At 39.7% G+C, this 23,769-nt stretch overlaps 3 protein-coding genes across 3 annotated transcripts in view; 2 read left to right on the forward strand and 1 right to left on the reverse strand.

The window, feature by feature from the left end:
- The window catches only part of LOC145490494 (polycystin-1-like protein 2), a 39,837-nt gene that overhangs the window by 9,138 nt on the left and 6,930 nt on the right, over positions 1 to 23,769 (reverse strand). Inside the window, exons 2-13 of the mRNA XM_081469602.1 lie at positions 20,533 to 20,751; positions 16,510 to 16,561; positions 15,437 to 16,120; positions 14,175 to 14,341; positions 11,064 to 13,362; positions 4,261 to 5,083; positions 2,763 to 3,509; positions 2,500 to 2,515; positions 2,177 to 2,383; positions 1,518 to 1,643; positions 766 to 990; positions 46 to 288 (exon numbers count right to left, since the gene is read on the reverse strand). Coding sequence (XP_081325728.1) covers positions 46 to 288; positions 766 to 990; positions 1,518 to 1,643; positions 2,177 to 2,383; positions 2,500 to 2,515; positions 2,763 to 3,509; positions 4,261 to 5,083; positions 11,064 to 13,362; positions 14,175 to 14,341; positions 15,437 to 16,120; positions 16,510 to 16,561; positions 20,533 to 20,583 — 5,640 coding nt within the window. The 5' untranslated portion in view covers positions 20,584 to 20,751. The remainder of the gene's footprint in view (positions 1 to 45; positions 289 to 765; positions 991 to 1,517; positions 1,644 to 2,176; positions 2,384 to 2,499; positions 2,516 to 2,762; positions 3,510 to 4,260; positions 5,084 to 11,063; positions 13,363 to 14,174; positions 14,342 to 15,436; positions 16,121 to 16,509; positions 16,562 to 20,532; positions 20,752 to 23,769) is intronic.
- On the forward strand, positions 5,944 to 7,147 carry LOC145490289 (adenosine receptor A2a-like). Its single transcript, XM_081469417.1, has one exon. The coding sequence runs from the start codon at positions 6,215 to 6,217 to the stop codon at positions 7,145 to 7,147; it is 933 nt and encodes a 310-aa protein (XP_081325543.1). The 5' UTR covers positions 5,944 to 6,214.
- Positions 9,544 to 11,023, forward strand: LOC145490290 (adenosine receptor A2b-like). The gene has a single exon (XM_081469418.1). The coding sequence runs from the start codon at positions 9,559 to 9,561 to the stop codon at positions 10,483 to 10,485; it is 927 nt and encodes a 308-aa protein (XP_081325544.1). The 5' UTR covers positions 9,544 to 9,558; the 3' UTR covers positions 10,486 to 11,023.

Consider the following 23,769-nt stretch of genomic DNA (forward strand, 5'->3'; position numbering starts at 1 on the left):
TTTTCCATCTTAAGAAAACAGTACAATGGTTAGATCCAAACGTACCTTAGTGTTAACTGTATCAAACTGTTTGAGCTTATCTATCGTCACATTCCACGGAAACTGAAAAGTAACCTCTCCTCCGTCCAAAGTCGCGTTATCTATGTCGCTGGGAGACTGGCGAGCAAGCGTTAATTTCATCAAGCCCGAGGTCACGTGACTTGGTGGATCACCCTTCCGTTGATAGTCCAGGATTTTTTGCGCAGCGTATTTTACACCTTCCAGGGATTTGTTGGTTGCCTTTTCACACTAATAGAAAAAAGGATGTTAGTTAAACTATTTCTTTCTCAGTTTAACGTATCAAAGATTAGGCTGGAAATCAGTAACAATCCTATTAGGGGTAAGGGTTAGGGATAGGGTATAGAGGGAAGAAATGATGAAGACCTGGATTTTTTTTGAAGTCTTCAAAATCTCAAATGCCAAGGCTTCAAGTTAAGAGACGAGAGCCTGGTACAAGGAATGCTCTGGACAGGGCAGCTAAGAAAGGTTAATAGGCCACGTTCGATATATCAATATTTTAACATGGTTCAGAGGCATTCAGGACAAAATTGTACACTTTTGAAGTTTCTTTTGTCCTTCAATTCCCAAGAGAATTTGGATTAAAAGGAAAACACTACCAAATATAGACGTTTGTCCTGAAAGCCTCGAAGCCATGTTAGAACGTTGATAGATCGAACGTAACCTATTGTGAATACGCAGCTGAATGTTACTGTCAACTTGTCTCACCTTTTCTTGATATTGTTTATTTCTTGCCTCGTTGCTGTCATCGATCCAGTCTTTAATTTCATCTGAGCTCTGTTCAAGTTTCACTTCATTGCTTGTGTCCACAGAAGCTCTCATTACAATGTTCAGGCCATCAATAATGCCTCTGGTCTCATTGGCCGCTCGCACGCTCTTGAACTTGATCACTAAGGCTTGTGCCATGTTCGAGAACGCATTAGCACCATCCACCTAAATGTTATTACAAAAGGAGGATAAGAGGACAGCCAATAAAGGCAAGGACATCGACAGAAAATGTTTTATGGGTACTGGTGCATATTTTGGGCTTTAACCTGAGAAATTCTCAACAAAATGTTCAAAATGTTGTTGTCTATAGTGGTCAATCATGTGCGCTTCACGGGCATTTAAACTGAAAGAGGCAAACGTGTAAACAAAAGAGGCTTACAAATCCCAACGGGCGGGACGCAGACAAGCTGGCTATTTACAACAATGACCTAGGAGTAGAAGTAGGATGTACAGAGCGGAAACAACTCCAGTAAAGTTGTCAGAGTGGGATTGAACCCACGACCCGTTCAGGATACGGGAAGTAGAAATGTACATAGCTAGTCACTTTGTATTATGCGAGTCAAAAAGGTGAAAAAAATAATTATATCTGAAAACAACTTTCGGTTTCAGTCTTTCCCATTCTTATGAGTGAAAGCTGGGACTGCTAGAATGATGATATGAACGCAGGCTCACAAAAGGTTATGATAACTTACATTCGCATCAGGTGAGAGTTCAGCGGTTACTCCGACAGCCTGTAAGAGTCCGCCTAGCGCCTGTTGGATACTCTGTGGACTGCTGCAGCACTGCTGGGAAAGTCCCTCAATTACTCTGCTACGGACCTGGGTACGAACAATACAAACACGACGTAACTTACAAGCTTAGCAGCGGAAACTTGTCGACGCCTCTCTCTAAAGACGGCACTTTATTTCTCTGACACAGTTTTGCCCATCAGCCTAATTGATACTTTAAAAAGCTCTCAGCTCGAATATCTTAAGTTATGAACTCTAGTGCAATGTATGGCAATAGTGACAATATTATTGTGTTTTTTGACATTCCCGAAGGTTTTACCCTTTATGGAGTTATATTAACAAAATACTTGTAAACTGGTTAAACCTTGAAGCTGAACTGAGCTGAACAAGGGTAAAATTGGTAATCCTCAAAACAAGTTTACTTCAAACAGATATACTTATAATATTTTATTCTTTTATACGGAAAGAGAAAAATATTCAATAAGAATTTTAATCTGGCCTTAAGTTAATGTCTTCTCGCAAGGGCAACTATGTTGAATTATTCTCCCTTTTGTTCATTGGTTTAATCCTAATGATCTCTATTTTCAACACATGGTCAGGTAAAGTACCATGTATTCACCAACCTCCACACGGTCTTTGGTGTCCGGAGACTCGGAATCATGAGCCTTGGTCGAGTCTTCATTCAACACTGTGATGACTGTCGTCATTAGCTGACTCGCCTGTTGGAATTCTCCAACCGCAAGAAGTTTTTCTAACATAGAATCGGGTCCGCTGACTACTCCTTTGAGAATAGAGCTCACAGAACCTTCCTTAGGACTAAAACTTTTCACCTAAAAAACAATCATTAGTTTACTAAACGAATAACAGTTCTTGTTGATGTGGAGAAACTAAACAAAACAGCAAGAAATCACTCCCTCAAAAAACTTTCATTTGAATGGTCACACACTAGGGTTTTATCTACACTAGACTTAGAGAGCAGAACACCTTGTACAGCTAAAATACAATATACCACTTGAAAGAACAGCTAAATAAGTTTGATTTCGATTGATTTGAATCCGAATTCTATGAATTCAATATTTTTATTTCCTGCACGGCCCCACAAGCTTGCAAGGGCTTTAACCCTCACCGCGTTTAAATAAAGTTTATTGTATTGTATTATTCAAAATTTAAAAGTTAGAACAACATTGTACAGTATAAAAACAATATCACATAAACTGAGTAGTGCTCAATACTGAGCTTTCCTTTGAATGATCACACACTATGCTTGCGTTTACAGGCTTAAAAAGTGAGAGTAACACACTAATGGAAACTTCTTTCATATTATTGAGGTAACTTTGAGGATATCTCAGTGGGGTGTTGCATAAAACAAAACGCACCTTTGCTTGAAGAGGAACTATTCTGTAAGATCCTAAGACATCCGTGATTTTTACAAACAAGTCTACGTTGAAGTCATTATCTTTCGATCCAGCGGGAAGGAACAATCCAACGGAATCCGGCATCCACCCGTAGAACAACAACATGGACCCGTGCACGGAATGACTTAAGAAAAACTCGTACCACAAGGGACTATCTTCGTCCGTCCATTCTGTGCAGCTGATTTGAAATTGCGTCTCGATTACGACGCCCTCCGAAGGCGACACGACACACGATCCACCTGTCGGAGGCATGTCGGTTGTCACCGAATATTGTGCCCAGAAGCCACTTCTGTTGTTGTTGAAGAAAATCGTGTATGTTCTGTTGGGAATCAAGTTGCTGGGATCCAAGTGGAACTCCTTCGTGTAGGACACGCTGATCAACCGTGATGACTCTACTGAACGTTTTGAGATTTGTCCATTTAACAGTGGAGGACCGTACAGTTCCCACTTGCAGTCTGTGTTCTTATTGTCTTGGCAACCTTCCCCAGAAAGAATGAATTCTTTGGAAGCTGTCACCTTATAGGCGCAGTTTTCCTTGCATCTGTGAAGGAAAAATGTCGCGAGAAAATGTTTGTTTTATATATTTCGATCACTACACCGACGTAAGTAACAACAGTTCCCTGCAACAAACTTCCTTAGTTGTAAAGTCTTTTTTCAGTTATGCCGACTTTTTTAAGCTTTATAGAATTTCTTTTAGATTCTCTTTAGCATATGTAATTTAAAAGCGCAAAAATTAAAAAAATTTAGAGTCTCTTTCAATCAATTATTTTCCAGCTCGGATGGCCGGAGACTACAATTTTAGTACATGTATACGATAACCGTCATTTAAGTTTGACTTAATGAGACAACAGAAATTTGTCTCAACAAATTATATGCCTTAACTTATCCACCACATTCTTCATCGCTTTTATTTATTCTGTAATTCGGTGAATCTCAGACTGGTCTTAAATTGTTTCTCAGAATAGGTGTCGTTAATGTTGTTGTATTTTAAGTAATATATCAACCACGAGAGGCGGTGTTTGATTGGGATATCCAAAAGTTGACAATACGACGCGCAGCGGAGTATTTTGGACGAAAGTCCAGGTGTTTGGATAGCCAATAAAGCACTGTCTCGAGTGTTTGATATATCTTCTCAATCGAAACGAAAACTTAGGAGTAAATGGAGAAATAAAATCGTCAAGATCTATGCTAATTAAGACCGGGTTTCCAAACCTCCTTCACGATTGTGATTTTCTTTGTTTTAACTTGATGAATTATTTATGAGTTTGAGAAGTCTGTTAAATGTCACTAACCTGACGCAAAGAGGAGGAAAGCTCCCAGCCACTACCTTGATGATCTGGCTTGCTTCGGCCTGCCTCATTCCCTTAGTTACTACCACAAAGAACTCATACGACGCATTGACGTCAAGGGACTCGGGTGGAAAAATCAACGTGGACTTGTTGTTAACGGAGCTTTTGAAACAAGAAACACTACGATTAGCATCACAAAACCACTCAAACGAGAGAGAGTCGCTGGCCTTGCCGACGTTGATATTATTTGGATCACGTGATGAAGATGCATTGAGAATGATTTCGTGATTCCAAGATATTACTCTTTCTCTCCCGCAGTCTATGACGGCCAGCAGTTTCGGTGTACGCACGCGTAGAAATCCTGTGGCGACTTTCGATATCCCAAGAGGTATTGCGGTCACTGAGAGCGTAAATTTGTAAAGACCACCTTGGAGTGATCGAGCAGCGAGAAACAGGACATTAGAAGAGAGGATATCCTTCGGAAACGAGCTAACTTCTGTGACGGAGCCGTTCAATATATTTTCAACTTTCCAGTCGTATTTCAGTTCGTTGAAAGCTTGACAGTTTATTTTCAGCGAAGAGTAAAGTGAGTACTCGTATTCCTGTTGAATTTCGGGGCACTGAGCACTACTTTCTCCAGCGCCGAGCATGCGCAAGCCATCTAAAACACAGGGAGCTTCACTAATAACTACTGACTTTTGTACCGAAGTACTGGGACCGACAATACTGTTGACTGATATGGACAAGCCGTATGTACCAGGTTCGCTGTACTGATGGGTCAACTCTACTATTTCAGGTAACGTCCGTAAAAATCCCAGTTGTGCCTCTGAAAAAAAAGAAAGGTTTTTGTTAGAATCCTGCATCGCCACGTCTGTAAAAGGCGAGATATGAAAAACCTTCGCAAAATTTACCCCGGGAATTCCTGCAGATTTTATGTAATAAGGTGCGGACCATTATTTATTCGTCCCTTATTACATAAAACCTGCCCTCGTGGTTCTATTATCTTAGCCCCTTCTAACGAACCTTGTGGTTGATTAATACACACGGCTGGTGCAAAGCAGGCTCTAATCAATCAGAGCGAGGGAAATGTTTTCTCTAACAGTCAACGAAAAGAACCTGGCAATCATCAGTCAGTGAGTTGGCTTGCGTGAAGTTTCCCTCCCCAGTGCCACCGGCTGCGTAACTTTACATACGTTATTGAATTTTTTTTCCGCTCCAAATATTCTAATACTCGAGAATATCCCACACGGAGACACCTGCAACTTTCGGAAGTAATAAAGCAATGAGGAAGCATTTTAGAAGGGCTTTGTTTTAGACACGTTTACCGTGGATCAACACTGATATAAAACGCTTTCAGTTGTAAAAACGCCCATGTGTTCTTCATATTGCTTTTTGTCGTGTTTAGAAAACTTTTGCGACTGAATACTTCCTGTACTCGTTTTTAAGCCCAAATTTTCTGTGAATCCCATAACTAATCAAGCTTATTCAGTAATAGCCTTTAAAACGGTATCTTCAAATGTCTAAATACATGGCACTTGTCATTGAGTTTTTTTGACAGCATTAAATGTCCATGCAGTTCATCCAATGAATATCCATGAAATTTTCATATCCATGTATCCATATCCGACATTGTATTGACCACGTACAAAATGTCTAAACTCGAGAGAGCTCTTCCTGTTTCAACAAACACATGACATGGTCTGTTTGATAAACCTGCCGAATCACACCAGTGCCATACGGCTTGGTTTTATTCTAATCAGTTACGAGAAAGCAAGACCCACGTACAAGTTTGAAAAATTTATATTTCACGGAAGCAAAAGCATCTAAGTTATTCTGGAATTTTCACTCCTTCATCTGCTCAAAATTATCACTTTATTGCCGTTCGTGGTGCCGCGAAAGGAAACCATATTTGAAGCTTCGTTTCGGACGGTCTGTACGAGAACATTGAGACGACGTTATGAGAAAGTCCTTTTGTGAAGTATTGCTGCAGTACTACCCCAGAATATCTGAAGTTGAGGAACTCTATTCGACGTCCATCGCTAATTGTGTCTTCAACAGTTTTCTGTGCTATACCACCATCATGTTGAACATTGTAACAATCCACGCGATGAGAGAAACTTCGTCGTTGCCAAAGACTTTAAAAACATTGCTCCTGAGCCTTGCTGTTTCTGATGTTGGCGTTGGTTTATTCGGTCAACCATTTTACATCTCACTTCTGGTCAAGTGGTTACAACAAAACGATCCTGGGTGTAACTTGTACAAGGCTTTTGACATCATTGTTGGCTTGTTTTCAACCGCTTCGTTCCTTGGTGTTGTGGCTGTCAGTGTAGACAGGTTCTTAGCTATTCATCTTCATCTCAGATACCGGGAATTTGTGACTCACAAGCGTGTTGTTGCTATGGTGATCTCAATATGGGTGTTAAGTGCGTATTTCTCTTTGATACCCTTTTGGGCTCCACCAGATATTCGCGCCTTAATTCTGTCCATCGGTACTGTCATTGGTCTTCTTCTTACAACACTGGTCTACATTAGGATTTATTTAGCCGTAAGACGCCACAAGAATCAGATTCAGGTCCTGCAAGTACAGAATGCGACACAGACTGGCGCAATAGCAAATTTTGCTGAGGTCATCAAATCTTCCGTGGAAACGTTTTACGTTTATCTCGTGTTTTTGGTCTGTTATCTCCCTATTTTTATAACTTCGTCTGCCTTTCAAATCATCAACCCGAGCATCGCTTGGAAGAGATTTTTACTTTTCTCACTAACTCTCATATTTGTCAATTCATCTTTGAACCCCGTAATTTACTGCTGGAAGATGAGACACATTCGACACGCTGTCATGAACATACTGAGAAACATGTCTTCGCACAGAAATCTGGCATCGCACTAACTGTTGAACTGGCCATGTCGTTGCTGGGAACAACAACTAGACAAATTATTATGTGCTTGACTTAGAACAGAACAGGCAGTGAGCTGTTAGCGAACATGTCTGGCAAAATTTCTAAAGGATAGACTCTCATTGTTCTCTGTTGATTCTTTTGCGTCCTTAATTCATGACGTCCGCAGAAGGCCTTCGATCAATTTCTTACGTAAGTCCAGTTCTGGCCCTCTTGTTGTCACGCAACACCACACCAGCGTTGCGTGACACAGAAGGAAAGAGAGAGAGAGCCTGAGCTAGACTATTTCTTGCAATTGGTCAATAAGACTCGTGCAGCGTGTCTGGGCTAACAATCAAAGCGAAAGAGTAATCTTAGGCAATCAAACGCGAAACAACATCAGTCGTAAGTAAGCTTACTTGAAGTTTCCCGTAGGGTTCTTACCAGTCATTTACTTAACGTATTTAAATCTTGATTCGCTAATTACATTTTTACCCAGTCTCGTTCTTGGAATATTCGTTCCTTACTCCTCAAACTTGACAAAACGAGCGACTCTTAAGTGTTCAGTTGCAAGCTGGACTTTGACTGGTTTTGAAAACAATTCAAATGTGAGGAAGTGAAGCACGATCGATTAGATCGAGCTAAGTGTTTGTCAGTTAAACAAGCGCAATTTAACCGGTCCATATTTTCCAAACTTTCAAAGAGAACTTTCCACGGTCGCGTGCTTTCCGACCGCTGCATGGTCAAGGGGAACGAAGACTCTGGGTACGAGGTTACATTTCCCCGTTCTAAATATTCTTTTGCTTGAGAGTGTATTCAAATAACACTTCCCACAAATATGGACAATCCTCGTTTTACAGAAGTATACAGGTTTACTATCAATTAGTATATAAAAAGCTGATTTATCTTTATTTCTGTTGTTATGTTAAGACGACTTTCCAGAAATATACATCTTGTGCGCAACATTTTTCATCTGAGAATCTATCGTCAATTAGTCGCTCCAAGCCTAGCAAAGGATTTTTATTTCGCAGTATGGTGATAATTGCAAAGATGATTCAGTTTATATACCCAAATTCAAATACGTCCAATACATGATTAGATTGTTATCAATAAACCTGAAAGAGACATCAAAAAGTCTTGGTTTTGACGGTTATTGACTCGCAGATGGTCGATTATTTTTTTTTTTTTTTTAATTTTAAAAATAGAAACCAAGATAGAAACAGTCTTAGTACAAAGAGCACGATTTTTTTTTTCAGCGCGCATATCACCCGTGCCAGAGTGGAATAAATTGAGTCGTAGTCATTTTGTTTAGAAGCTTCCAGGTAGCTTATGGTAAATCGTTTTCATTCTACTATGAGAGCTGATATTTTTTTTGTAAATGCACCTTTCATGAGAGTAGATATAGAAATTTTGTTTCTCTTTCGAGATCGGTCTTTGAGGACTTGCGGTTTAACTGCATTGCCAAAATTTCTTAGAAACATATTATGTGTACATGCTCCATAGATACCCGAGCGCTCTTTTGTGATTGGGTAAAAAATCTCGTGCAACGTGCTTTAACCAATCAGAACTAAGTAGTCTTCTTTCCGTCCAATCACGTGCAAAACGAAAGCTGTTGTGAGCTGAAGGAAGTTGTTGCATGTTTCCCAGCAGTTACATATATCCTGGGATACGTGAGTTTACTTCGGTTTTCGTTTGTTTATTAAATTTCCCGCTCTCAACTATCTAAAGCTCGAGAATATCTTAAAAGAAAAAAACAGATCAAAAGTAATTTTTTGACGCAAAGAAGAGGGGAAACTACCTCTGAAGCACTTTTTTCACACGTTTACCCCGGATCTTCGCGAAAAGGAAATAAACCTTTTTTTAGTACATCAGGTGGTGTTCTTTATCTCATCAAAAAAACCTTCCGTGAAAAGCGCTCTGTATATAACTGGTAAATGTGTTCTCTTGTTGCAGTCCCATCACTCCAGAGCGTTATGGCACAGCTATCAGTTTCAGGTTTAGTCTTACTCAAAAATGAATATTCACAGACGCACCGCGTGTTCAGTTTAACATCGGTCCAACGGTTATTGACGCCGGGCAGATGGTTTCATAGGAGTTTTAGCCTATTTAGTATTCAGTCTTATCTTATTCCATTCTCCTCGTGTCTTTCAAAAGATTGCTTAAGAAGTTTGGTTTTTTCAGCATTGACTTTGGCGTAGTTTTCATCGTATTTTTTAGCAGACAACACTGGAAAAGAAATTGACTCCTGTAATTTTACACTTCGCCTTAAATCATCTACAAAATGTAGATTTTTGTCATGAAGCCCTGAACTTGAGGCAGGTGATTTAGCTTGATGGTCGATTGCTAAGGACGTAAACTATTCAGAACCTTATGAAACATTTTGTATGACAGCTCGAAGTGACTTGAAAAAACTTGAGTCGACATTATGAACAAATCATGTGAAGTATTGCTGCGGTATTTTCCCTCACTCTCCAAGGTTGAAGATCTCCATTCAACCTACTTCGCTAATTGTGTCTTCAACAGTTTTCTGTCCTATACCGCCATCATGTTGAACATTGTAACAATCCACGTGATTACAAAAACATCGTCGTTGCCGAAGACTTTAAAAACATTGCTCCTGAGTCTTGCTGTTTCTGATGTTGGTGTTGGTTTATTGGTCCAGCCATTTTGCACCTCACTTTTGGTGAAGTGGTTGCAAAACAATGGCAGCTGTGCAAGCTATGTGGCGTTTCACATCATCCAGTGCTTGTTTTCCAGAGCGTCGTTTTCCAGTGTTGTAGCTATAAGTGTAGACAGGTTCTTAGCTATTCATCTTCATCTCAGATACCAGGAACTTGTGACTCGCAAGCGTGTTGTTGCTGTGGTGATCTTAATATGGGTGTTAAGTGCATTTCTTTCTTCATTATTTTTGTGGCATCCATCCGAGGTCAACTGCATTATCTTCTGCATTTGTGGAGCTGCTGGTCTCCTGCTCACAACAGCGGCTTACAGAAAAATTTACTTCGCAGTACGACACCATCGGAGCCAAATAAGGCTCCTTCAAGTACAACAAGTAGCAGAGAATGAAGAAATGTCAAACTTTGCTGGTCGCATTAAATATGCAGTCGGTATATTCTATGTGTATCTTGTGTTTGTGTTTTGTTTTTTACCGCACTTGATCTGTATGGCCGCCGTTGAAATTTACGCTCCGAGTATGGCTTTGAAGAGATTTTATCTTTTCTCGATGACTCTCGTATTTCTTAATTCATCTTTGAATCCTGTAATTTACTGCTGGAAGATGAGGCACATTCGAAGCGCTCTCATGAACATACTGAGGAACATGCCTTGGCTCAGAAATCGCGCATCATGCTAAACTCAGGACCGGCCAAGTTCTCAGTGTCACGATTCCCGCCATACATTGAGTTTTGCCACAACAAACGTTTTTAATTTCTGTTTACTACTTGTAGTACCACGTGCTGGATGATAACGAAACCCGTGTAACGCAAAATAGAGCGATTTTCAATCGCCAAAGTAATCACTCTAGCCAATCGCAAAGGACACAGACAATCCAGTGAACCAATCAAAACTCGAAGTAATTACTTGTAGCTGACGCAAAGCGCGGGAAAATGAGTGCGAGTGAGTCACGTTTGGTTTTGGTTTTACTTCTGATTGGATGAAAAAGTGGCGCGAGTTTTTTAAGCCAATCGTGTGTAGTGATTTAAAACCAATTACCAATTACCAATTACCAGTTACCGATTACAATGAAAACCGTTCTATTTGTGTGTAGTTATACACAACTAAAGAACACGTCTTAAAATGTATCGATCAAGCTTATTTAAAATATGCCTGGTCACTCAGTTCATTGGTTGTTTTATGACTAGAAAAATAAAATCCAGTTTTACTCACATTGTTGTTGTTTACTTCATAATAAAAACTAAGTTTTTTACTCACCAGTTTCGTCTCCATATTCCACAGAGTACGTGACATTGGTCCCTTGCAAAATCTCAAATTTCACGTGTAGAACATTTGATGATTTCACAGCCAAATCTCTGATAAGTAAGCCTTCGATACGTTGTTGAACTGTCACGTGACCATCTAAGACCACGTGATCAACTGTAGAGGAGATATTCACGGTGATGAAATATTGACCTGGCTCGGTAAAGGTGTGTGTTACAATGGAACTAGCTTCCTCTAAATTTGATTTACCGTCCCAGTTCCACCTAAAGCGGAAGAGGTTTGGCCTCTCCACGTGATCCACGGAGAAGGTGATTGCGTGACCAACAAGTCCAACAGAAGCGTGACGAAGTTCAGCGTTTTTCAACGACGGAATCTTATTCATAATACTAGCTGTAGAGTTTGACCTGGTAGTACTGGTAGGCAGGATGGATGTTACTGTCCCTGTTACGTGATTAGAGTGTTTCGCAACGTTTCTGCTGGACCTGGAAGATAAATGCTCCGTGATAGCCAATGAAGGCTTGAACATAGTGGACGACTGGAAGAGTGCAATAGACGGTGACGTAGTTACGCGAGGTTCACGCGTGGAGAGCGAATACACGAAAAACTGCCAGGTCTTTGTACCCGAAGACACTCCGTTACTGGCATTTACTGTAACATTGGCTAGGCCTGTGTTGAGAAACTGATGCTGGATTTTTTTTTTCTCGCTGTACACGGAAACACGAGTGTCGCCTTCGGAAACAGTCCACGTAAAGCTTGCACTGTCCCCACGAAGCAACCGAACTTCGAAGGCGCACTTCGTCCCTACCTCGATTCTCGAGGGGCAATCGGAAGTCATGTTGATTCCTGTTATGCTGTAAAGTGCTTTTACAGAAATAACAGTATTTAAGTCTGGATAATTTTTTGCCTTGCATGTTACTTTCTGTTTTAAGAAGGGATATCTCTTGAATTTCCTGTATATAATCACTGGACCTGTGCTACTGTTACGGATCCCACCCGAATGCAATGTTAAAACAGGATCTTGGACTATGTTTGTTCCATTTTTTCCGCTCACCCCCTGCTGCGCGAAGAACGAGTCCGGTGTCCCCCCGGACCAGTTGACTTGGCAAGTTACTTTCACCGGCACATTAGATGGAACTTTCAGGGGGACGTCAATGGACAGCGGATTAGCAATAACTTGCACAGAATAATCCACAGACACACTGGAAATGTTATTGTAGCAGTATAGAGTGAAGTTCCTAAATCCAACGGGAGTGAATCCACGAAAAATGGTTTCACCGATTTTCTTTTTGCTGCAGTCGTCTTTTTTCCTGGGTGGTTGTTTAAAAACCCAAGTGCAGCCGACATCAGTACCCCGTGTCACGCTGGAATTGAAACACGTTTGAGCGTTGTTGTAAGCAAACTCTCCGTTACACATATTTGCCTTTAGACCCTTGATTGGCTGGCGTACGAAAAGGTTAAGGGTGCGGCGCTCTTTGGAGACAAGGTTGTATGCGGTTACCACGAGCGGAATATATCCGGTAAAACGATACAAAAAGCTGTACTGGAAAACTCCACCTTCAGTAGTGGTGTTGTTTTTGAGGTAAGGTGATTGTAATTCGGCAGTTAAACTTGAGTTGGGAACGTACCATTCGCACGAAACGTTAGTGCCCTGTGTTACATTTGCAGTGAAGACTTCTGTCGAGTTCACTTCAATATATATCTGTCGCTGTGTGTCTAGTTGTGCAATCGCATTTTGTACTGCGATAAAAGATCGAAAGGTGAGAGCTTTGCTGTCGTTGTATGAGCTTAGAGCGTTATGGAAAGTCGACGTCAGGGAATGCAGCCCAACGGATGTCGAACACCAAAAAGCGAGTTCGGCTTTAACTTCAGCAGAGCTGTGTAATTTTACGCGAAAAGAGATGTTCGAGGTTATACCATTCTTGATATCCAAGTTGGACATATCCTGCGCCGGAAAAAAATAACCACCTATATCTTGCCCAGCGGTAATTGTCTGAATGACAGCACCGGAAGTGTTTCTATAAAATCCTACTATGTCTCCTTCACGTGTAATAAACCTCTGCTCTTGCGGTATGACTATCAAGTTATATCCCACGGTAAGATTGGTGTCAATGCTGTACACTTTGGAATAACTACTGATAGTACGCCCGCAAGACACGATGGATAGTTTCGACCGGTAAATTAATTTGATGCATACTTGATTACAGTCACCGTTAGCTGGAGTCCAGTCCCCACAAGACGAGTGCTGATAGCGGCTTCCTTTACATTTCGTCAAATTCAAAATTGCCCTGTAAATCTATGAAAAAAAGGCTAATTAGATCAAACTAAGCAGCTCAGTTACACCAGAGATGCGTTAAGATTGAGGAAAACCCTGCTGGCGAAGCTTAGATGTAACGAATGCTAGGGTCACCGTTTTGTACATACGTACTCCCCAGTGATGTACCCCACCCTGTAAGTTTTGGGACGAAGCAAATTTCACTCTATCGGGGGTACAAGACCAGGATCGTTGATTTCAAACGTCTTTTATCTTACGTAGCTTTCGTTCGAGCACCATCTCGGTTGATCCCCTTCCTCTCTTTTAATAGGGTGTCTTAATCTTGGATGACACCTGCCCTGGTTCATTCCTTCTTTCATACTGCGACTGCGCCCACTGAGTAAAAGTCATTTTCTTCGCAGTCATCATGTCATTTTCTCCGCAGCTGGCGAAAATAAAGACAATGCTAAAGTTGCTTTGCCCTCATCTAATACTTAACTCGAGATTTCTGCGTTTAATTTGATGAAGGACAACATATTTTGTTCAAAATAACTCAACTATTTTCCTACCTGGCGACACTTGACGATCTACAAGTGAATCGTCGGACTAGACGCAGATGACCAATTTTTGGCGACAAATTAAACGGTTGGAGACACAAAATGTTTCACATCTTTCACTATTTACAATCTGATGTGGGTTTTTGAATTATAAATTCCTTTTCGTGAATGACTACACCACCACTGCCAACATTTTGTGCAAGAAAACGGAGTTATTAGAGGTTACTGGGAACGAATCAGCTTTCTGCCTCCTGCTAAAATCAAAAGTAGCTCGTGTGGAGAGAAACACGGCCTCACCTGCAACTGAATGCGACCAGGAGACTCAGCATATACTTCCCAGGCCTCCACTGTGGCCTCCGTTATAAACTGGAGAGAAGGAAGTAAATACGCTCCAGATTCATTTTTCGCAGCTGATTGGTTGGTTATTGGAACCCCTGTGCTCCCTATTACCAATCGTGGCACGTCTAGGAGGTGAAAAGAAAAATATAAGTGGTACATGTATTCTTACACTTGCTCTGTTGCAACATATCCAAATATTTCTCAGGGTCCCTAGACTCCATAGTTTTAGTCGAATGGCTGCTTCAACTTCAACAGAAAGAAAAAAGAAAGACGCTATTGTTTCATTCCTTGAAAAAACAGATCAACATCGAAGCAATGTACTTTATTTCCTCTCAATTTACAGTAACAGGTGAACAGTTACTTTTTAATGTTTACAGTATACCTTTTCGGTTGATAAATATTAAATAGAGTATGGGGGTCAAGTAAACTATTTGGTTTTCTAATTGGCCCCCATCTAGAAAACAAAGCTAATGATGAGGTTACCAACTGACAAATGCACGGTCAAAACTGAGACGAGAGTTTTAAACACTACACTGCCCCTTCCAATCACTGATAAGGTTCTTATAATACAGCAGTTTTTATTTAAGTGTCAAAAAGTAATAGGTTTTGCATCAACTATGCTACACGATTAGCTTAGAAAACTCGCGCCACTTTTTCATCCAATCAGAAGTCAAACCAAAACCAATTGCAACTCACTCGCACTCGTTTTCCCGCGCTTTGCGTCAGCTACATGTAATTACTTCAAGTTTTGATTGGTTCTCTGGATTGTCTGTGTCCTTTGTGATTGGCTAGAGTGACTACTTTGGGTTTGGTTTTATGACAGTCAATTGAAAACCGCTCTACCAAACTAGACATCGGTCTTCTCTCCCAAAGCGTTCAGCAAACAACGTATTATTCCCCCTAAACTATGTTTACACAAAGTCAGGAGTACAGCAGCTAGTGGCATAGTTAAAGATACAGACCAATGGTACCTCCTTCCTTTTTGCTCAAATAATAAGACCCAAATTAAACGACCGATAAATTTGCCCCCTCACTCTCTTAGCCTTCACTCCACGCCCTCCCTTTTTAAGCAAAAAGAAGCCCGTTCTAGCGTTCTCACCCCATCCCCGCCCTGTTTGGGTACATTTGTCCACGTCACTGTCTATATTGTTTATAAGTTTATGAGTATAATGAAATTATTCTTGAAGGGGTGTTACACCACGTACTTATTGAAAACATACCTGGAACTAAGAGCGACACGTTTTGGCCTGTATTGTACATTGCTATCGAAGCTGTGATGTCACTTCCTCTCAGACCATTCAATTTGCACACAACTGTATGGTTTGGCTTTATGGCGGAGCACGACACGTTAGCTACTTTGGCTCGGGATAATATCCGAATCCTGCGGGACAATACGAAGATGGTCGAGTTGCCTCGGGATGCCACTAAAGTGATGTTAAACTCGCCAATAGCGAGATAATGGTGTCTAAGGACCCGTGTCCCGTTACTCCTTCCATCGCCAAAATCCACCGAATATACTATTGTTTGTGACGAATTCGTTGCTGTCACACTTGATGGCGTGACAAGCATGAGAGATGAAGATACTGACGGCGTTATATTGGGTGGAAATGTTGTGAATGTCAGTTCCTGATAAATTTCAACAAATTCCACCAGAAGGCAGCTGGTGTTGTATACCTCAAATCTGTTCGTGGATTTACGTGAGCCGCCACGTGGATCAGTCTCGATCAGCGGAGTTACGCTGTCGTTTGCACAGTGGCAATCAGTGTCGTTGAGAACTGCAGCCAGTGGAAACATCTCATATGCGCAGGCCTCGATGCACTTATATGAGTTTATTGTACTAAGCCTTGGCTTGTAAAGATTCGATTCATTATTCTGTGTTTCATAACAACCCAAGTACAATTCGTCTGCAAAAAAAGAGCTTAAAGTTCTCACTTGAGTTCTTACTAAATAGAGGACTGGCTGCCTGAAACAACTATAGGGGCTCTCTCTCCTCCGTCGAGGCCTCTTTCATGCTGCTTTGACCATGTAAGCTGGTAGTTCGGAGGCTGAAGATAGGGAATAAAGGATGTTTCCACCCTTCTCCTCTTCTCATCGTCCCCCCGCGCCCACTCTCACTTCACTTTCCCCTCCCCTAGGAAGCCTCTGCGGAGGAGAGAGATAGGGGCTCGTGAAGCCAGGCTGCCAATTAAGGTAATATCTTTGTAGATACGCTCTGACTTTTGAGTAGTCTCTTTCTACACGACCGCTGAACACAAACAATTCAAATTTCCCATCGATTGGATTGGTAACATACCTGGTGACTCGGGCGGTAAATAAAGTATCTTGGGTGAAGAGAGAGCCGATATCTGATGACAGACAACACACAAAGTAAAGGAGTAGAATTGAAGAGATAATCACAGTTGTTTAACTGCGCTTGCCTGGAAAAGATTTATCCGTTTAATCCAGAAAAAAAAGAAAAAGAATTTAGAACAAATCTAGGAGAATGCTATACTCTGTATTTCATCAATGTGAACAATAACTGCTATCTTTGATTAAAAGACGCAGTCTTAATATTCATAGAAAATGCATTTTACAATATTTTTGTTTTCATTTTACACCCAAAAAAGTTGCATTGGCATGGTAATCAATTCTCTTTTTAAATTTAAGAAACAATTTCCGGAAAAAAGGTAAAATGTAAGGTAAAGTGAAAAAGTGAAGGAAGATAACCTTTTAAAAAACTCCCAGTTCCGGATCGAACATTTCTGGCCAATTTCTGGAACTAGTAAGCAGTTAAAAAATAGTCTTCCATCAAACCATGAACAAAGTCCGGAATGCAAACACGAGGAGTCTTTTTTTCTCTTACTTTCTCCCCCCGCCCCCCTCTTTTTTGCCTAATATCAACCGTGAGAAGGATTGGACAATAAAAAGTTGGCATCAGGGTAGATTTGAGGGCACAATCAACTAAACTGAACCAAAAAAACACAATTACCTTTCAATTTTTTTTTTTCATGATTTTGTTTGTAAAGCAAAACTCATTTCCTAATTTTTTGAACTTCAAAGTATTATTTTGAAAAGGTCCGCAGCATACAGTAGACTCCCGTGACCATAACCACAAGTTATCGATCGATAGTAGATATGATTTATCTATCTGAATCCCTCGCGCTGGTGATCTCGAACCGACTTCATACACCCGCGCGAACAGCACGCGACTAACTTCAATGCATAACTCATTTCTTTGAAGATGAAGTCTTGATGTTGGATTTTCTTATCATTTTTCTGCCATCTACTATGCAGATTGTTTGGGCTTTCTGTCGGTTGTCCTTGAGAAGCAAGAAGATCGGCGAGTGGAAAAAGAGGGCGATGGTTTTCCCAATCCCTCGTTTTTCAGTCCTATCACTCGCCGTTGTCCGCGCTGTTCTATTCAGCCCTATTGACCAATAAAACGCTTCGAAAGTTATTCTCTGAGACGCTACCTCGAATCACTTGCTGTTTTAAGTCGGACCGAGGGTGAGTTCCCTTGGTCCAAATTAGCTCCCTTAACTGCAGCAATAATTCAGTGGTAATGTTCCTGACTGAAGGATAAGGAGTAACAAGCAATCGTAAGACCTATATGGATATCAGAGCTGATAATTAAACACGAGCATATCGTAAGAGGGACCTCTAAAAAGCGGGACAGTTTTTTTACAAGATGCTATGATGAAGGTGAATAAGTACATTTAGCAGTGAAACTTAACTCGATAATAAGAAGAACTTAGAACAATTTATGGGAATGTAAGATCGCAATGAAATCATTTCTGTTTTTTTTCGCTGGCGGAAATACGCGTGCTTCAAAAGGAAAGGGAAAAAAAACAAAGCCTGGGTTTGTTTATTTTTTTTTTGTAACTTATTTGAGTCGTACATATTGCCATTAATGCATTAACACTGTTTGTGCTTCGCATTAGTGCCACCGAAGGTTAACATTTACCAGTTCGTTTCTTTGTGTTTGCAATTTCCACTGAAATTCTAACGAAAACAGTTTTTAATTTTTTGTAGCTGTTTCTTTTGAGAAGTAAGATTAAACAAGAAATGAATTAATTTGGACCTTGCTAAATTCAGAGCTTGACAACTTTCAAATCAGTGAATATCTCATCATCGACATATTTCTGGAAAACACATTTCGGAATGATCAATGGCGCATAATAGGTTTTGAGCCATAAAAACCTAGTTCTTTTAATTAAAACATAATTCGGAAACGATATAACTCTATTTCTCGTAGTAACAGAGCATGTTATAATTTCCTTGAAGATTGTTTTCGTAATATGATTTGGGGTGGGGCCTTGTGAATTTGTCACGTTTGCAATAGTAGTGGGTGGAAAATGCCCTTAGCGAGTTAGTCTTGTATGTTTAGTACGATGTGCCCTTTTCCATGCCTAAAATGAGAGACCGAGAGTATCATTGGTGGGCCCAATGATGTTCCAATAACCATTTAAATGCGAGTAGATGGCAACTGAATTTTACTTTATTTGGTCTCCAACTCCTTTCTAAAAGATAAATGATATCAGAAGTGTATAATACCTTGCAAACTTCTGACGATAACCATATTTGGTAATATCTTCTCTCTATATATATGTATATAATGATATCAATTGAAGTATTTTTTGAGACTGAATGGAATGTGCATTATTTTCAAGTTTTAGCGGTTGTGGGTCGACATTATTTAGTTCGTGAGACTGTTTAACATTCAGTCTCACCAAGAGAATTCTCTTGTCTCGGGAACTACATTACACGCCGCAAAGAACTTTACTTGTTATCTAGGGAAACTATTTTAGATAATATATTCTTTAGTATTTTTACTATAAACAGTCCTTTTCTGCAATGAGTTCTTACAAATTCACTTACTCCTTAGAGGGTTTGGCCTTTCTCAGTTGCGGATGCAACTCGAGAGGCCGGAACTGAGGTACGTATAATGAAATAATGATTGTTATCTTTTTCATGTCAACTAGTTTCTTAAATTGCTGTAAAATAGCCGGTTCGAAGAACCAAATTGATAAATGACCAAATGTACAACTGACACAAAACATGCGATGCAATTAAAACCATGTTTGCCGGGATCTTAGTTTCAGTTGTTTTTTTGTTTTGTTTAGTTTTGTTTTTTCGTCATAGTTCTGTCGAATGTTAGGATTAATATCAGCAGCTGGAAAAAGCATCCGATGAAATTTTGTTGGGGTGTTTTGCACAGCAGCTGCTATTGATCCACATGTTACAAGAAATATTTTCATAAACTGACACAACTCTCTGTTTTACAACTTTATAGAGGGGACATTTAGACAACTTGTGTCAAGAAGTGAAGGAAATAACTCCGTGATCTGAGTCGATTTGTCACAAATATGAGCACGCACGAGTCGATGAAGATTACAAATTGCAGCCGATGTAATTCTTCAAGTTTATGAAAATATCGGCTTTGAAAATACTGCTTTGAAAGAAGCTTGGTAAAACAGTTGATTGGTGGAAAATTTCAGTTGAAATTAAATTATTGCCATTAAGGAAGTAACTCTAGGGGTGCTATTCTGTATGTTTGCAAAATGGAATATCCTGGGGTCTTTTATAATAGAAATACATATTAACTATTTCGAAACCAATTTGGCATCGCAAAATTAATGAACTTGAATTAAAATTTCCTGCATTGCAAAAATCTTGAAAACGTTCGAAGGAACATCCCAACTTTGGACAAATAAAAGGATTGGGAAATTTACACTGTTCTTGTTGTCTGTCGTTTACAGAGTCGGCATCCGATTTTAATTTTGAATAAAACTATGAAAGGGAGAATACATTTTGTACAGAATATGAAAAAATATCCATGGAAATCAAAGTGACAAATCACAGATGAATGTGTTTGGGGAAAATGGCGCACAGGCGACGGCTACCGAGTAATTTCAGTGTGAAGTGATTGAGGTGATCTCAGTTGTAAGTTGAAGTTCTTCTCGAAAACATGCAGGCAAAACTCGGTAGCACTGAACAACGGGACCTGACATTTAGAATACACTTATCTTAGGATAAACCTTGTTTGTCATGGCTATTCATATACAGTTAAATTCGTTATCTGGTGAAAACGAACACGAACATCAACCTCTCTTGGCTTCAATAATAATTCACATTTTACAAGACTGACTTTTAATTTCAAACATCATAAAAAAAATTTCGAAAAGTAGTCCTGCTTTTGCCAAAACCTTGAAACACACAAATGAGAGAATAACACACGAAAGACTCCTTTCGTGTTTAATTCTGGCGTTAATATGATTTGGGAGAGTTAAGGAGCTTAGGAGTAATGCAATAGATGTGTTGAGCCCAGGTAACTTACCAGGTAAAATATCTGACAGGCTGTCAGTAGCAAGCTCAAGCGAATCCACATCTTGATCAAACAGTTCGGTCAAGCGTCTTCTTCAGCCCGCTGTCACAGCGAGGGTTTTATCAGGCGAATTTCAAGTGAAATGTTTTTTAGCACTGCATTAACACTTTTCCCCGTCTTCAAAGAATCGACAGTTTGGCCTGGCAAACAGGTTTCGTGGGACTCAATTACCTGCAATTGTAAAAAGGTGTCAAGAATGGGCAAGCAATTACTTTCATTAATCAAAATACAAAAAGTCACAGACAGAAATTCATTAATGCCAGCAGAATTCAATACGATCATATGTCGGAATAAAATCTATTTATGAATCCCGACCAGCGTGAGCCAATGAAATGAGAATATCATTGATGCGAAATGTTCCTTTAATAAGTTATCTCTGATTAAGAAAGCAGTAAAATTGCTTTATCAAAACAATAAGGTTCCTTTTCGAAGGGAGGCTGTTTCAACCATTTAAATTGTTTATCTTTCCCACCGGTTGTATTTTCTTGTATAATTGGGTGAGAAAAAAGCAATTTGTACAGAATTATTATTTTCCTTAATGAAAGGAAATCGGCTAAAATGAATTTCACAGGGAAAATATGCAAATCGCTGCTTATTGCACAATTTTTTCCAACACGATTTTCCAAAACCCATTTTGCACCTGAAAGATGATCATAAATTTTCTAAAATGAACATTGACGCGGATTCAAGATAACAAATTTTTATATTTTGCACTTTTTCTATTTTTTTTTTCCTAAAGGTGCCCAGATATTTGTAATGAGATTTTCTTTCCTAGTAAACCTATATCACAGACGCAAAACCTGTTAAAAATTCCTTCGAAAAGCTTTTGCGCAATGCGCTACTGTCAGATTATATCATTTTGATCGTTGAAAACGGTTGAATGTATTGGAGGCGAATTTCGAGATCTTTTCACAGGATTTTAATGTTCGAACTTAACAAGGAAACCCGGTTACTGCTTTCATCGATGACAAGACGGTGCTAATTGAAATTTTCTTAACCTCATTTTCACAGCTAGGAAACTGCGCAAATAGCTTACAATTCTATATCAATAGTGTGACATGGTTATGTAAAAACAGAAAAGTTTTCGATTGAAGTTATGGAGGTGTTAATTCTTTCTCTAATCACGAATGATATCTGTTATTTAACAGGGTAGTAAAAACGTATTTATTTTTTTGTTCTGTGCACGATTTCTGGGTGAAAGAGGTAATATCTATGTTTGGGGCTATGGATAGCCACACAAGCAAGAACTCTGGAAAAAGATTTTAAGGGTGCAATGTTAGTTGACATTTCCTTATTTAACTCCAATAAATAAACAAACTTTCCTCCGATTTATGGCATAAAACTTTATAGACTTAAACAAAATCTGGAAAGTAGGGCGATTTTTGCCAAATGTCAAATAATCCCAGCCAAGCTTGCATCAATTCATCAGACCATTCTTTGCCTTTGCCATCGTAAGATCATAGTCATTTCCAACCTCGTTCCCAGGGTCTCTCATCTTTCCGCTCCAGGGGGCGGTAAGATGAGAGACCCTGGGAACGAGGCTGAGTCATTTCTTATAATTCGTCTTATAAACAGGTTCCTGACAAATTTCGAGTGCTTTTCTGCGAAATGAAATCATTTCTTTTTTGGGGACAACTGTAATCTGGATACAATGTAATTGTATCCTCTTATAACCATGCAAGATGAATGAAAAAAGTTGTCCCTTTTTATTAAGGTACGAACTACTGAACTTAGTGCTTCAAAGAACTCGTTACTTTGTTTACTGAAACTGAAATAAATTAAAGTAAAACGTTGATGTTTTAAAATTAAAAACTTAAACTATGTCACTTTCTGACACCGATGTGTGTTCACGCAGTTGTCGAGGTTTCCAAGGTAACAAAAACCCCGAGAATTGAAGTTGAACGATCTGTGTAGCGCCAAATGTTCGAGTATCGATCGCTTTAGGAGTTATTTAGGGTGCCCCATACGCTTGAAAAAAAAAATGGGGGTGCGTGTTTGCACAGCAAAATCAGAAACCCTTTGGTTTGACTACTTGTTACGGTTTATAAGATCAATTAATTGATTATGAATTGACTGGCGACTTATCCACTATCTTATGGCAATTTACACAACGAAAACCTATTGAAAACGGAAAGCTGTGTTCCAGGTATTCCAGTTCTTCCACCGTGTTGTAAATCCCCTCATAGGCGCCCCTCCTAGTCTTTTTGGCTACTTTTGCCTTCTTTATTTAGAAGCTCAAGACAAAAGACAGGAGTGTGATATCCATGTACTTAGTTACTAATGATACTTGAGCTTCATAACAACCGGAACAATCAAAGCCTAGATTTTTGAATTTTTCCCTCAAAGTGGACTGACAAAATCCTGCAAAGACATACAACGCATGAGACATTAAACTCGTTGTTTAGAGACGGAGCATGGCGCGCTTTGGCTACACAGGGCACAATACAAACGCAAGAGAAAATTAGTGTAAACTGGAGCCGATCCGTACTTGAGGGATTATACATAAACGAATTATCCCAGACATTATTGCATTATCTAGTGCGAGTGCCTCAACAAGGGCAAGCACTGCGTTTTTGATCGGTTTGAAATTGCGCTGTGAATAAAGGCGCATTTATTCGCCTATGACACAGCCAACAACCACATTTAGTTTCACGATAGAATCACAAATGTATATCTTAAATTTCAACGAGCCATAGCTAACTTCAGGTCGGTCACGTGCTCCATGGTACATACATATCCACTACACGTGATTAACTAGAAAATAGACTTGGAAAAAGATTATTAACAAAATGGGAGTATTTTAAGGAAGGTATCAGACAAATAACTCAGTTTGTCTAATCTAAATGCAGTAAAAATTAGTAAAAAGTAGAAACTGGCTGAATGTTTTTATACGTATACTTGCAAACGGCAAAGAGCTGAGAAAGTGACGACTAGCTTTCTCCTTGATTATTTATACATGATGAAACTGTTTGTATCCTAGTTTTACATTTCGTGGACTTGAGACAAATGCTTATTTTCAGTTTTTCCAGCCTTACTAAGCTATTTTCTCAATAGTATGATCGATGACTCGGGCTAACGATGTCCCTTGACGGACACCCGTAGTTTTTTTCCTATTCCGCTGGTTGAAATGTGTAAACTGTGTACAAAACTTTACAGGCAAGCGTTTGTTAACCAAACGTACAATTGAGA

Source organism: Orbicella franksi, chromosome 6 (assembly GCF_964199315.1).
Source record: "Orbicella franksi chromosome 6, jaOrbFran1.1, whole genome shotgun sequence".
Taxonomy (NCBI): domain Eukaryota; kingdom Metazoa; phylum Cnidaria; class Anthozoa; order Scleractinia; family Merulinidae; genus Orbicella; species Orbicella franksi.

Bases quoted from the DNA above. Each gene is read 5' to 3' on its own strand.
- LOC145490289 (XM_081469417.1), top strand. From the start codon at position 6,215: ATGAGAAAGTCCTTTTGTGAAGTATTGCTGCAGTACTACCCCAGAATA.
- LOC145490290 (XM_081469418.1), top strand. From the start codon at position 9,559: ATGAACAAATCATGTGAAGTATTGCTGCGGTATTTTCCCTCACTCTCC.